This window comes from Pleurodeles waltl, chromosome 6, assembly GCF_031143425.1.
Source record: "Pleurodeles waltl isolate 20211129_DDA chromosome 6, aPleWal1.hap1.20221129, whole genome shotgun sequence".
Classification (NCBI taxonomy): domain Eukaryota; kingdom Metazoa; phylum Chordata; class Amphibia; order Caudata; family Salamandridae; genus Pleurodeles; species Pleurodeles waltl.
The window spans coordinates 1226751267-1226767241 of NC_090445.1; the positions used below are offsets into that span (position 1 = coordinate 1226751267).

The 15975-nt window shown below is 42.4% G+C and overlaps 1 protein-coding gene across 2 annotated transcripts in view; it reads right to left on the reverse strand.

The window, feature by feature from the left end:
* Positions 1-15975, reverse strand: part of SEC24C (SEC24 homolog C, COPII coat complex component) — a 1280009-nt gene that overhangs the window by 634127 nt on the left and 629907 nt on the right. For both annotated transcript variants that reach the window (XM_069240542.1, XM_069240541.1), the window contains one exon: positions 3849-3965. In XM_069240542.1, coding sequence (XP_069096643.1) covers positions 3849-3965 — 117 coding nt within the window. The remainder of the gene's footprint in view (positions 1-3848; positions 3966-15975) is intronic.

Genomic DNA, 15975 nt, shown 5'->3' on the forward strand with positions numbered 1-15975 from the left:
TGTCCCATCCGGTTCTCGTACTGTGGTTGGAGTTATTCCCATTCACTGGTGGCCGCATCCAGGGAATGCACACTAGTAGGCCTTACACAATAGTGCATTTCTTCTCTTACAAAGTAGGCAAGAGTCTTTGGAGCTGCAGCAACTATAGCACCTACAGCAGTGACTTCCTCTGGGGCACTGTAGGCCTGCATCTAGTCTTACATGTTCCAGCAGCGAGGAAGCATTCAGCATCTCAGCAGGTGCTACAACTGCAGCCACTCGCAATGCTGTAGTCCTATTCAGTGGAGCTGGGCTGCATGTCGCGCACAACCTGGCAGCCGCAGGCTCTTCATGAGCTTGCAAAGCCAGCTCCAATAGCAACTGGAACTGCTCCAGAGGTTCCTCCTCCAAGGTAATTTCAACACTCTCCCAACAAGGGGAGGAGGGAATTGAACATGGTGCTCCCATCTGGTCCCAGTGAAGTCTATATACTCACAAAGGAGGGCAGGTTGGGGGAAATTCCTCGATGCTTGATTTTGATTTGACAGGTCGCACTTGAGTTTACTTCCACTGCAGCTCCTCCTAGCATATAGGGTTGCGGCAATGGTGAGATACAGTCTTCATGCAACCTGCATGACACTTGGCTCATGGCTACCTTTATGTTGGCCCTCTCCTGATATACAGGGGTTGCTGACCTGATTTGGCACAAGGGAGACAACCTGTTCGGTGCAGCAGCCATCTCCATGCACCGGCAGTCCTCTGAACAGGCCTCCTACTGGACCTCACTCCCTCGAATGCTCTTGTCTTCCTCACAGGGAACACTGCTTTTGGCAAGCAGGCAGGCACTGGTGTTCCAAGTTCCATAACAGGTGGTCTTGTTTCCCTGGGTGGTGTTCCCTCATTCAGCAGGGAGACTAGCAGGCTTTTCTTCCTGGTCACAGAAAGTCTTGCAGCGCTTCCCCATCTTAAACGTCCTGTCTGCCTGCTTGGCAGATGAAAAAAATTGGGGGCTCAACTACCCCTTCCTTTAGTCCATCTCCGGGCGCCAAATGTGACTTAGGGTCTGGGTCTTTGAAGGTTCATGTTGGGGGTTCTGGACACTTTTCTTCTCTATTTTTCTTGAAAGGCTATCTGTCACAGTAGGAGATACTATGAAGCTGACAATTCCACAACAACGGCCATGGTAGTGACTAGATTTCACACCAGGATTTAAGTTGCATTAATATGTATCTCAGAATGTTTATGTCAGGCTGCCTGCCCTACCCGTTAGGGTTCCCTAATCAACCTCATCTCCTTCTTGCGATGTGCCCAGGACAGTTTCTTGTTATCCCTCACTGAAAAGAGCCCCATTTGCAGTGTACGGGAGGGGGAGGTGGAAGTGTCTCATTCTTGGTCTCTCCGTCTCTCTTGCTGTTTCTCTCTCGGTCTCTCTCTTCTCCATTGTGTCCCATCCAGCTGAGAGAAATGCTGCAATACACAGATCTGTCTGGGGGGTTCCTCAGATCCATGTCTTCAAGGCCACTTGCACTCAGTAAATGTATACAGCAAACATACTGTTGAGTACTGTTAGCTCCATGTATTGTGCCACTAATGGCGTACACGCATTTAACACAATCACTTTGCCACCACTGCTCAGAACTGTAGCCTTTCTGTATTGTGCCATAGTGTGTTACATGAAAACACACCCATGGCTAGTACACAAATATTCTATGTGCACACTACACAACACTTCACCCTTCATGTATGGTATTTTTCACAAGCACAAACACCCAACACTTGATTTCATTGCACACGCACTGCACAGAACTACAACTCTCATGTAATGTCATCTTCTCTGGTCTACATACACCCAGTAAACACAGTCACCATGCATGCATTACACAGCACTAGTCTATCGCTGGACTGTACTCTTCCCAGGCACACAAACAACCAGTGACGAGTAACCGCTTATGCAAAGCAATCTACATCCAACTGATGAAGTCGAAGGCTCAGTTAAGCACACTGCAGTGGAACTTTAAAAAGGTGAGTGATCTGGTAGGCTTCACACCAAGGCCACAGGTTAATGAGGACCTGTCCACTCCTACTGATCACTGTACACTATGCTGCCACCACTGTGCATGCTGCCTACCTCTTACTGATTGCAGTACTCTTCCACTGCTAAAAGAGTAGCGCTTTGGGTGCAGCTACCAGTCCAACAAAATCACAATGTGGGAGACAGGCCTATGTTATGGTGCACATGCATGTTTCGTGTTTACCTATGACAAAAATAATTAGCATTAGGGATCCAGACATAGGTACAGATGGGCACTCAGGGCACAGGGAACACATCCATAACCATGCAGAGTACGCTTCAGTCCCAACAGAATACTATTACATTGGCAAGTCTCTGTCATTAAATCTGTGATAGCCCATACATAACCAAATTAATGGGATATAATCTCTATCGCTGTACTGAAGCCAGTGTCTTATTCTCCCTCCAAGTTTCATTCCTCATGAGGTGCTCAATGTTGCACCCTGCAACTGGATTTGCCAAAGATGAATATTTGAGGTGTTATTTACTAAAGTAGGAAAGTGCCTTTTTTGTAGCAATCCCACCCCACCAACACTGCACTGATGCTGGTTTTTCAAATCTGTTGGGCGCCAGATCCTGCTGTCCAGCACCACGGACATCTGCTCTGACCCTCAAACTTATGTGTGATTTGCTAATCCTTGATTGGCATAGTTAAATTACTATAACCCTAACATATGGTACACCGGGTACCCAGGGCTAGTATGTGCAGTAGCAACACAAGGATGATGGACGGAGTGCTGAAACTTTTCAAACACTTGCTCTCAGTCACAGATCTGGGTTAAATCATTCTTTTGCTCACCATACCACCCCAGTTTGGACCAATTCACTTGCAAATCAGTCTTGACTCTGCTCCCCATGGGAACAGTGCAGCCCAAACTGCCAGGCAAGGTCCTCCCCTGGACCAGAAACAAACATCCTAGGACTGGTTTCAGGGTAACACCCCTCACCAGCCATTCTAGCTTATATCCAGTGGCACAGTCAGCAAGGGTCCCACGTCCGGGCATCCTCAACATCCTGCATCAAGACCACTTTTTAGGCGGGCTCCAGTAAAGGATAAAAATACAGGGGGACCCTGAGACTGTTGGACCCAACAGGTAACTTTCTCCCTGGACCTGAATGGTCTTTGTGACGAGTTCCGAACCAGTTTTGGCCTGCCCAAGTGTTTTAGTGGCTGTTCTAGCCTGTTGACTCAAAACTGCTAAATGGCTTGCTATGATTTATTGCATTTTAAAGACAACTACAGTGATTTAACTTAACTTTGAAAAATCATGTCTCCGGTATACCCACACGGTTTTTGTTGCTTCAATGGTTATTTTAAGGTAAAACTATAACCTATTTTAATAAATTGGTGGATGACTTTTAATGTGTCGTATTTATTACATATTGACTGTTTTGTTACTTCTAAATGCTTTACACTTGTTACCTTGATTAAGCTTGACTGCTTTGTGCTACAATACACAGACTGAGCTAAACGTTTGATTAAAGAACCTAACTGGATCCGAAAGAGATTGTGACATGGTTACATGGTGAGGTCTCACCACATAATAATCAATGTTCCTACACCTATATTCAAAATTTTGTTGAAATAAGGAAGGTACGTGAACCAAAATGACTTTGGCCCACACCGGTCACAGAAGCACCAATTACCCTCATCAACTTAAATTGGAGCTTATTCAGAGTTTAGCATGTCTACAATAAAATTAATTATAGTCAAATAAATTGTGTGATTGACATACATCACACAATTTTGTTGCAAATCTTTGATCAAGACTACCTACACCATATTTCAATACATTACCTTCTCCTTATCAGTACCAATCAACTTCTTGTCCTCTCTGTTCTTGAGCTTGCCTGGTGCCTCAGCAATTGGTAATGAGGTGTGGAAAATAAACAGCTTCCCTGCACAATCTGCTGCCTATCAGTAGAATAAATACATATGTTAGTAATATCGACATAACACTTCTTTGAGGGACCACAGTAATCCACAGTAGCCTCATGTGAGCAATACCACTGGGCCACCATACATGTACTACAATGTTCAAATTTAAACCAAAAGTAATAAAAGCTCTTTCGATAACAATAATTTTCAACAATAAACAACAGTTTGAACAAACCCAGTCTTACACCACAATAATGTGGCTTTTGTATCGATCTGCCAAAATTCTTTTATATCTGTTGTATTGACTATCAACATATCATCAAGGTGAGTAGATCAAGTTAAAAGCAGCAAATGTATACTTTCCTGCATACACTTCCCCCGACAAAATGGTGGTAGTCAATTTCATGGATATGCTATTTCGACAGGTCTATATTCAAACCACAATACTTCAACATTTGCATACCAATGATTGGCAGCACGCATATTTCCACAGATTAGTCTGTGTATTATTTGTTGCTTTTATCATGTTATTATTTTTTATTGGACTAGAAACTGAGATTAGCCACAAATATGAAGTATTTCTAACCACTTTACTTAAACTCGAACTATGACAAAAGAAAATGTTACTTACTTGCAGCCCTGATTTGCATCATTCTGTGATGATTCTAAGACCCTAGAGCACTCCTTGTCAAGCTATGTGTATTTGTAAAGTGCACTATCACCTGAGAGTGTATTATGGCTCCATATACATGTATTGTTCCTTTAAAATTCATGTAGGGTTTAGATGTTTCTGAATCTTACGGCAAGCAACTCCCTGTGACAACCTATCAAACATTTTTCTGGGAAAATATGCTGAATCTTAATAGCATTTCCATGACTGCATTTTTTAATTTAATGAGCAGTATGGTGAAAGAATATGACAAAAATAAATAGAAAATTTAGCCTCATAGGTTTAATTGTAAAATAAGTACCCTGCCTCTTAAGAGTCTAGGAGGTTCTTCTACCTATAGCGCATCCTACTGGCAGAGTTCTTTTTTATGGGTAAATTAGGTAAAGCTGTTTTGTATTATTTATTCGCGTTCCAATGCCCACCTTTACCAAGCAGGTTCGGTTGTTGTTTAGGACTTTAATGAAGATTCCTACTATTCAGAACCAGGACTTTAATTAAGTAACCCTTTCTTCTGTGCTACAGGGTCTTAACTGATAGTGTAAACACTAGAATAGCAAGCTAAACAAACCTCTTACAAATATCAGCTGTCGGGTTGCAGGAAGAGACCTGCTTGGAAAATACCAAATTAGGGGTATATGAGATAATATAGAGAAAAGGATACTCTGTTCAACTAAGTTTTTCTGGGTTTCCTCACCCATTTTATCATCTTCCCAAGAGTCAGAAAGCATGCACTAATGTTTTGTGAATGTGTGTAGTGATTTCCATGAAGCTGCTTTATACATGTCAGCTATTGGTACATGTCTGATCCAATGTTGTAGATTATTTTCTTATGATAAAATGAGCTCTAAGTTTGCCGGTTAGAGGGTTGTTTGCCAACAGCATAATGTAACAAAAGAAACCACCCATCTAGATATAGATTGCTTGGATGTGGACATGCCTTGTCTAATCTGACAGTTGTGAATGAAACAGGGATTTGTCTTCCTTAAATTCTTTGTTCTATCTAGACAGAAATGAAGACCACTACTAATACCTACAGAATTTAGAGCACGCATAGCAGACGTTGAATGATTAGAAAAGTAATAGTCTGGTTAATTTGAAAGTCCAAACTTACTTTTGGTAGCAATGAAGGATGGATTCGCATTAGAATTGAAAATAGCATAAAGTTTCTACTACATATAGGGCATGCAGGTTGCTTACTCTCTGGGCAGACAGGATGCCTTTTAAGAAGGCTATCTGACCATTTTATGATGCCTGGCAGTCCAAACGATCTCCACCCTCTCCGGTACCAGCTAATGTCCAACAGGTTTTGTTCCTGGATCCTTCTTTTAGTCTCTCCATACAATTTAGATACAGGCGACACCCATATCTTTTCTTTCTCAATTTTCTAACCGTTCCGCCAGTCATACAAATCTGACTCTTATTGCCATCTCTCTGGGTGCTATATGAACCTTCATGCTGAGCTAGTCTATGACGGCGGTCTTATTCTGTCTGATCTCTTACATTTATTACTGGCTTGATCTAGTTTCTCCTGAAACACTAAACTGTCTTCCTAATGAGAAACCTGGGAGGTCTTATCAATCCTTCCATGTGATGCGCTCATTAATTACCATCACAGCAAGGAATCAAACCCTAAATTTAATTCTACCTGTCCATATATGCTATTCCACACCGCCAATGCACTGGTTAAGCCGCTCATCCACAGTAAACAGTACTACTGGGTGTTGCTCAAGTTCAAGTTTTCTTTCTCTGCCCTGGGCAGTCTTTAATTGGAATCACTGGAGACCATAGCTGTAGAAGGAAAACAGTTACTTTATCCTGTAATTATTTGCTTTCTAATAGATGCATTATCCTGAGCAGCTTCTTTGTAATGAAACGTATGTGTATTGCTTGCTCAGAATCAACTTCAATGACATCATATGTGCACAAGCATTTTGCACTCTTATGTAATATTGGAAAACTCAAAGAGGTTTTCAAAAACAATCCTGTAACTGTAGCATGTAGAGCTGTACAGGAGGTCATCTCTCCTCTCTGGAAGTTGCAGATGTCTTCTGCAACTGTCTTCAACACTACACTTCACCATCTTATCCGCTGATGTGAAAACTATCTGGTGCATTGTACCCTACTGCTAGAGTCACAAGCATGAAAGTGAAGGTCCCCTGAAAATTAAGAAATGTGATGGGGAACAGGACAACAAATTATACTACTATGGACAGCAGTCTACCCCCTACTGCTTTTATGTGCCAATCAGTCAAAACTATTTCTGTGTAGAATAATCATCTAGTAGGTAATCCAGAGCCACTCAAACAAGGATTCAAAATTAGATGAATTTATTGCCATGCCATCCAATTATGTATTACATATTAAACTAAGCTTTATGTAAAGACATTTACATACTTCTTCTAATGGCCTAGTCTAGCAGGTGTACTTCGATACCTACATTACACATTGCTCCTTGTCAGCCCCTCCCTCCCTGTCCAATACAAACACCAAACAAAATCAAATAGTCTAATTCATACCCCAATCACTCTCTGTATAACCAATTAAAAAGAAGAAACTCAACATCATCAGTACCTGAAAGTACACAAACAGTCCGTAAGCTTCCATCTCTTCTTGGTATATAAGGTTGTTAGAAATGGGGTTTCTGGTTGGGTAGGGTATGCTCCTTAGTCAGGCAGAACCCACCACTCTAGTCAGGGTAACTAAGTAACACGTTAAAGATAACCTGTGCGCACTCTGGTAGCTTGGTACAAAGCAATCGGGCTAACTAAATAGTCAATGTGTTAAGTATTTGTGCAACACTCAAGAAATAATTATAGTGAAAACTCCACAGAGGAAAAACACTCTATACAGGGGTATATCAAAAAGAGAGACTCTTTACCAGAATAAAAATCATGACCAAAATGATCTACATCCAATAGACATTCACTTATCAAAGTCTATCCGGTTTAGGTATAATTTAGATGGCTCATTTTTTAGCCTTTATGGTATTGCTGTTCAAGTGCGTGAGTTGCTCTGCTTAAGGCAGCGAGGGCTTGGTGGGGCCATTTGGTGGCCAGTCCGAGTACGAGAGGCAAGCCTCCCAGAGTAAGTACGATTTTCACTGACAAGAGTGCAGCAGAAGCACTGAAATGCCTTGGTCCCCCACAATGTGGGTCAGGTTGCTGTCTCCATGACAGTGTTGGCGGTTCTTCTACAGGTTGGGCGGTCCTTGCACTTCAGCAGCAGCAGCATTGAAGAACCCGTGCACTTCTAGGCAAGGGGCTATGGTCTCCCTCGCTGGGCCTGCACCATCAGGATGGGAGTGCACTGCTGTGCAGCTTTTGGTGCTGCGAGTGGGGTTGGCAGCTTGAGTCCTTGTCGCCGGCACATGAAGTTGGCGTTTTTGCTCCGGGTTTCTCCAGTGCACAATGCCATGGGGTCAGTTTGGCAGTCTCCCCAACTCCGGGAATAGGATTCAGATGCGGTGTGCTGATCCACGCAGGCAGGTGGAAATGGCCCTTGTGCTATCTCAGTCCCCTGCGGTGATACAGCACTTCTGGCCTCAGGCTTTAACACTGAGTTGCCCCCGCTCACCGAGAGAGCACTGTACTTAGCCTTGCGGCAGAGGGGAATGGGGGTCGAAAGGTAGACGGCCCAGGTGGTATCTTTGCAGGGCAATGAGGGTCTTTGATAACTCGGAGACCCTCAATCAAATCCAGACAAGTCAGAAAGCGCTTGGAGGCACTCTGGAAGCGGTTGGAAGTTCTTAAGATGCAGAGCAGAGATCAGCAGGCGGAACAATAGAGCAGAGAAACAGTTCCTGGGAACAGTCAGGTCTTGCAGGGTGGTGATCCTGGCACACAGTAGCCTTAACTCCAGTAAATTTCTTTGGGTCCAGAAGTGTTTGTCTGAGTGGATCAAAAGACCTGGTACTTATACTGACTGACAAGATGTCCTCCAGTGTGTCCCTGGCGTTAGCCATCTTGGATTCCAAGGTGTGGGGACCCTCTGGAGACCTCTGAGTGGCCAGTGACAGCAGGTGACATCAGAGACCCCTCCTGATAGATTCATACCTGGATAGGTAGCCAATACCCCTCTCTCTTTTTTTTTTTTTTTTTAAGATCTCTTTTATTGCTTTATAATTGCATGAAAACACATACAGATCAAAATAACTTCCCATCTTTTTGTAACCCCCCCTCCTCCTCCCTCTCCCCTTTCGCACTTCCCATCAATTATACAGAGGTGTTTGTTCGGTTCACAAATGAGTTACTTATTTGGTCTCTTGTACGATCTTCAACAGGAATATCTTGGTCAACTATACATGATCTGACTCTGATAAATTTGCCTCTGCATCAGAGTTAGAAGTGTCAGGTGTTCTAAAATTGTCCAGTATCGTGTTCCAATGCTGAGCATTGTCTCTAGTTCCTAGGCCCCTGAGTGTTTCCCTTAGTAATACTGTCCCTTCAGTTTCCGCCCACTTGATTAATGCATTTCTCCAACGATTTATCTGTGGTCCCTTCAGATCTTTCCAGTGTGAAGTTATTTCTCTCCTTGCTAGTATCAGAAGCCAATACCCCTTTCAGGGCTATTTAATGGGTGTTTCCTCAGATTCAACTTGCAAGACTCATCCAGGACTCCTCCACATCCTCTGCTTCAGCTTCTGACCATCGGATCAACCGCAGACTGCTCCAGGAAATGCTGTAACTGCAACAAAGTATCCAGGATGAGTCCTGTGACTTGCAACTTCAGCTCCAGTCAGCATTTCCAACAGTTTCCAAGGTGTTCACGCTCTGAGGACTGCCTGTCTTTGTCCTGCACCAGAAGAACCGAAGAAATCTACAGTGGAGTGACGGTGGCACATCCCTGCTTCTGCAACAACAACCGGTACTCTGGGACTCTTCTCCTGACGACGAACGCGCTCCCTGGAACACAGGTGGTGGACCAACGTGACCCAGACTGTCTTAAGATCTAGCTGTCCAAACTTGGTGTAGGTTTGAGCTTGCCTCCCCGTGCTGCGACAGTACCCCTGTGCACCGCATCTCCTACAGCTCCTTGGGTTTCTGTGCACTTCTTCCAAGAATCCTTCTGCACAGCGTTGCCCAGCATATCTCAATAACGGAGGGATATCTGTACATATATTTAATTCATTACAGGGTGTCAAGCGTCTCATCTGAAGCTACTAACCAGTTCTTGTAACCACATCTATACCGAAGACAAAGTAGCTTTGCTTGTGTGCTAGGAAGCATAACTATATCACCAGGCAAAGTTTGAAACCCACCATAAACAGAAGGAAAATTATACTCAATGAGCAAACATAATCAAATGGTCCTCAATAGTGACCAAACTTCATCAAATGGGCTACCTGAGGGACTTCTGTCCTCTTATATGTCCCTGTGTTAAGTGCCTCATTTACTGGTATAAAGGGCTGGAGTCACAATAGATCTTGTGACCCAAAAATAACTGAGGAAAATGCTACATAGACGACCTTCGTGGCATCAGATGAGATGGGTCTGTACATAAAGGACCAGTTACTTATCTTCGGTAATGCCTTATCAGGTAGAGACTACACCCAGTTGCAGATTCCTTACCATTGAGTTCTACTCAGGTATTACACTGACTGGATCAGGAAGATTTTCCTGAGCAACAATTACTTTTATTTTTTCGACCGTCGTCTTTTTGGAAGGTAGCGGTCTAACTCTCCACTCCCCCTAACATAATGCCCGATGATGGGTCGGGCATGCAGCGGTTATTTTAGACTTCGCTTTGCTTCCTGGAAGTAAGCCTTGATGGGTGTTTTTTTAGTATAAACAAGCTTTATTCGGTCAATTAACCATCAAAGGATCACAATACATTAAAGAAAGATCTCATTTTATAACCTATACAATCATTTAATCATTTAATAAAAACAGATAAATAAATAAATATATACGTATAATATCAAACTACTCATCTAAAATCCTGCCTGGACAATCTTCATGAGTCCTTATTTAAAAGGCGATAATGTATATGCCATGCTGCCACTAAAAACTTGCTAACTGCAAGACTTAATTCATTTGAACTGTGACTTTTTAAATTCCTTATTGCTATACTACAATTTTTCAGCCCCAAGTCTCGACAATTTTTACGAATCCATTTTGACCGAGGAATAACATAAGCAGGGCAAAAGAACAAAATTGTCAGCTGTTTCCGTGGCACCACCACATACCGGACATATGTCAGAAATAGCAGTTAGCCCCCAACTGCTGGTTAGGGACAACAACGGTAAGGTCCCAAAACGAAATCTAGCATATAAACCTTTGCCCTGTAAATCGGGTATAATATCTAAATAAGATTCATACTGCGGGTACCACTTAAAATCAATAAAAAGATTAGTTAATCGACCATGAGATTTGCAATAAATATAGTTATTCCTTATATAGGACCAGTAAGCTGATTTCAAAGCAGTTTTATGGGATTTCACTAAGTTGTGGTGATTCTTCCAATAATCTCCCAACCCCAAAATACGAAGCCAGTTAGACATGTCTGATCCAAGGAGTAGTAGCAGCATTAGCGGTCTTTAATAAATCGAGCAATGAGACCTTATACAGTATATATCCAGTTCAGGGATAGTCCAAATCCTTATTCAATATAATAAAGGTCTTAAAACAATTAAATCGGCTACTCGATTTAACCCAAGGTCAAGAAACATTGGAATCAGTGGTGTACTGTGAGGGCACGCAATCAAAGCCCTCGCAAAATTGTTTTGACCCACAGTTAACTTATAACTATTGTATGATCCCCATACCTCCGCACCATAGACAGCAGCTCCCTGCGCCTTAGCCATATAAATTTTATTAGCTGGGGATACTGATTTTGTTATAGAACTTGCTGCTCTGTGGTGTAGTAGCCCCGCACTTTTACTAATCTGGTCCTCCCAATTTAATTTTCTAGTTAACCTCGTGCCCAAATAATCTATTGAGCTAACCTTGCTCAAATGGACTTCGTCCAATTTAATAATGCATCTTTTGCTGATATCCACCTCTAACCCATAATCCCTACAAAATGAATTGAATCTATCAAAAAGAGTTTGTAGACCCATTGGTGTCTTTGAGATAAGAAGTGAATCATCTACAAAAAGAAGAATGGGGATTTTCTGTCCATTCAAGGAAGGGGCATCGTTCTGACAGGAAGTCAGGGCCTGCACCACCTCATTGATAAATAAGGTAAATAATAACGGAGCCATCCCACAACCTTGACGAATTCCCCTTTGGATGGGGATTTTTTCAGTCAACTCACCTTGATTACGCCATCGCACTTGCGCATATGTATTTTCTTGCAATCGCTTTCACAATTGGATTATGTTGGCTGGGGTCCCCAATCTATGCAACACTTCCCACGATTTTTCTCTTGGGACCAAATGAAAGGCAGATCGTAGATCAACAAAAACGACATATAGCTGTTGCTTGGCAAGGGCTACATATTTCCAGCATAAAACAGCCAGCCTGAAAACCTGGTCTACTGTGCTGGTTTTCGGACGAAACCCCGCCTGAAGTGAAGAAAGAATCTGATGGTCTTGGACCCAACTAGTTAGCCTCCCAAAAAGTTGTTTGGCAAAGATTTTTTGTAAATTATCAATGAGGCTGATTGGTCTATAATTAATTGGGAGGTTTGCATTACCCTTTTTGTAAATGGGGATAATCTCAGCCCCTTTCCATCTACCTGTAATTTGACCCGCTGCAGCAATTCTATTTGAGATCTAATTTATATACCAGGACCATATAATTGGCTCTGATCTATAAAGATCTCCCGGTAACTTGTCCGGCCGAGGAGCTTTGCCAGAATTTAACGAATTAATTGCATCAAGGGTTTCTTCCATAGGAAAAAAAATACAATCCTCAGGGGCATTAGCACCCTCCCCAGGTAAATCAAAACTAGAATTTGCAGTTGACCTCAATGAGAGGGCATAATCTCCATCATGCGGACCGTATGTCAAAACATTAGCAGGTATAGCATAAAGATGGGAAAGAGATCCACCCAACTTTCAGGTTGTATATGATTTCTAATGGTATTCCTACCCCCTCTGTCTTTTGGTCAACAATTCCCAGAACAACATATTATTATTTGCCTTTGAGGCATCTAGTAATTCCTGCCATATAGAATCTTCCCATGATCTTTTTGCTTGTGAAATAGTCTCCTTATATATACGTCTGGCTTGTTGGATCTCTCCCAGGAGACCAGTCATAATAGCTGTTTTAAACCCAGACTTCGCCATGGAACAGGTCTCATCAAACCATCCACTACTGGCCCTTTTCCCATCACAAGGCCTGGAACCTACCTTTTTGTAAAAAAAAAAAAAAAGAAAAGAAAAAAACAAATCTGCAATTTCATAGCCAAGCTACCATGTATACTAAGTATTGGGACGTTATTAGCAACCTGTTCTTCATAAACAGCCAGATCTATAAATAATTGATAGGTCTCTCCTACAAAGTGGGGGTTAGACATCACCTTTGGCCGACCAACCCTTACAGAATTGCTGTTCAAACATGGGGATGGAATCGCTGTGTATTGATTATTAAGTGTCCTCCTGAACACCTCCCCAGAAAGAGTGAGAAGCAGAGGATAATGATCACTCTCACATCTCAAGTCCACCCTCATCTCCCTCAGAAGAGGCCACAACAAATAATCAATAACACTTGTGGAACTACCTCATTTGAATGTCGGCGTGAGGTTTAAATCGCAGGGGGTATGACCATTACAAGCCCTAAGGCCATATTTTAAACATAAAGAGGCCAGTTGGGAAGCCACACGAGAACGAGACCTTGATGTTTCTTACTAAGGTGTTTTAACTGAAGTAAGCCTCTTCCTGTAATTTACATTTTTGTTTGAATGGTTTTGGCTCTCCAGTCCACCGTGGGTTCCTCCAGAAAGAGCAGAGAGCCAAAGCTAATTACTTTCATTTTTCACCCACTGCCTTTTTGGAAGTTAGTGGTCTAGCTCTCCGCTCCCCAACATAAAAGCCAATGACGGTATGGGCGTGCCAAAGGCAAGCCCATCTGCGCCCCACCGTCACCAGGAGCCAGAACCCCCCTCTCCTTTTTCTTCAAAAGCAGCCCCTCCTAGAATCACCTACTCTTCCTGGGCTCTTTTTTGATAAAGGTAAGATAAGCAGGTTTCTGCTGCCTAGTCAATTGCAGTTTGTCTTAAATACTAAATTAAAGTCTTTTAATAAGGATTGGGTTGAAATCTATTTTTAAAATAGAATTTTCCCCGTCAGAACATTGGAAAGGAGCCGTGCTCTATTATCCTCCGGTGCCAAAAAAAGATTTTAGCCATCTTATTATAGAGAGCATTGCTATGCACGTTATCATCCCAAAAATGTCTATTATGAGAAGACTTCAACTACCATTTTGATGATCCATCTAATACAAAAACATCTCAGCTTTTAGCTGACTTAGTAATTTTGGGATTACACCCAAAAAAAAAAAAAACAGAGCCCGACCCACTCGGCCGGCCACACACTGGACGTGATCTTTACGAATTCCAACAGTCTACACTGTACACAACCTTTGCCTCTGACCAGCTTACCATGCTCGGATTTATTTCCAGACTGAGAAGAGGGGTAACCCAAAAACCATAATTACACGCCAATAAAAGGTGAAATAGCAAATGGCCTCTTGTTACTCCAGACATGTCCACTTCAGCCTTCCCCCTAACTAGACAGGATTTAGATGTAAATCATATGTTAGCTGACTTTCAGTCTGCTCTACACCTGGCTTTTGATAGTATGGCCCCTTTAAGACCCCAGACCAACATCTCTCACAGAGCATGTGCACCGTGGTACAATACCGAGCTTAAATTGGAAAAGTAACTTAGTAAGAAATTACAACGGCGATTGGAGAGGGGGGGGGTCTCCCATGAGGCCAAGGATAAAGTCACATTCAAAAAACCCATTCTGTCTACCATCAGAACATAAAAAGGCATGAAAAAGCTACCTTAGTAAAAGAATTGACAAGAGGGGCAATTCCTCCTGAGAACTGTTCAAAATTCCAAAGGAGTTTCTAGAACCTCCTGCATGTACACAGCCTTTTCAGGCCACACGGAAATCATGTGATTTAAGTTCTGAATTTTTTGATGAAAAGATTTATTTAAGCTATCAAAAATTTACAAGTAGTTCACGTAAGTCTGTGCTGAGGAAACAGGACTTCTCGCCTCCAATTCCTAGTAACAAAAGGCAGGAAAAGTTGCACGCCTTCTCATTGCAGGTAATTCAACAGGCCCTGGCTAGCAGCAAACCTGACTCCCCTAAGGATCCTTGTCCAACTAGGATCACAGCCTACTTGGCTAGCTAGCTAGCCATAAGATTGCTATACAGTCGATCGACTGAATTATGGAAAATCTCCTCAGACTGGAAATCAATAATTATCCCAATAAAAAAATACAAAACAGCAATGTTGACCCCTCTATCCTCTCAAACTATCGGCAAATATCATTACTCCCGCTTTTTGGGAAGCTGTTGGACGGTCTAATTAATAAACAACGGACAGAATATCTTCAAACTAATGAGATCCTGGACTCTTCATAAGCAGGATTCAGAGCAGAGCGTAGCACTGAATCAACCTTGGTAGCTGTGACTAACATCATTAGGTGCTCTTTGGGTGTGGATATTCCAGTCATGCTTGTACTCTTAGACCTATCCACAGCATTTGATACTGTATCTCATCTCAAGTGATGGGACTACAATAGTGTGGAATTACTAGCTCTGTTCTGGCCTGACTACAGGATTTTCTGAAAGACAGAGCTCAATGTGTCTCGCTGGGAGAGTTCAAATCTTTCCTCAAGATAGTTAAACAAACGGGTCCCACAGGGGTCATGCTTAAGCCCCACATTATTTAACATCTATGTGGCTCCACTGGCAAAAGTAATCAAACCATATGGACTCAATATCTTGTTTTATGCAGATGACACTCAATCTTCACCTTTGATGAAGACATTGGAATAATAAAGTATTGTTTTTTGGCGGGAATGAAAGTCATTGCAGGATGGATGTTGGACAACTTTCATCAACTGAATCCTAGGAAATCAGAGATAATGCTGATCGGTAAAGCGCAACATCTCTGGAATCCAGATTGGTGGCTGTCGGAATTTGGCACTGCCCGTACACTAGGAGGGTTGTAAAAAACCTTTGAGTAAAGATAGATCAGCACCTTACCATAAAAGATAAAGTTCAATTTATTAAAGGTACTTGCTTTCATACTTTACGCTTACTGAAGAAAGCTCTCCCATTTCTTCCTCTTACAGCTAGAAAGGCCCTGGTACGGGCCCTAGTGGTGAGTCAACAGGTTTATGGGAACGCATTACTGGCATCTATATCTATGCCGCTCTTACGTTCCCTCTACTGGTTACCAGTAAGGAAGAGAA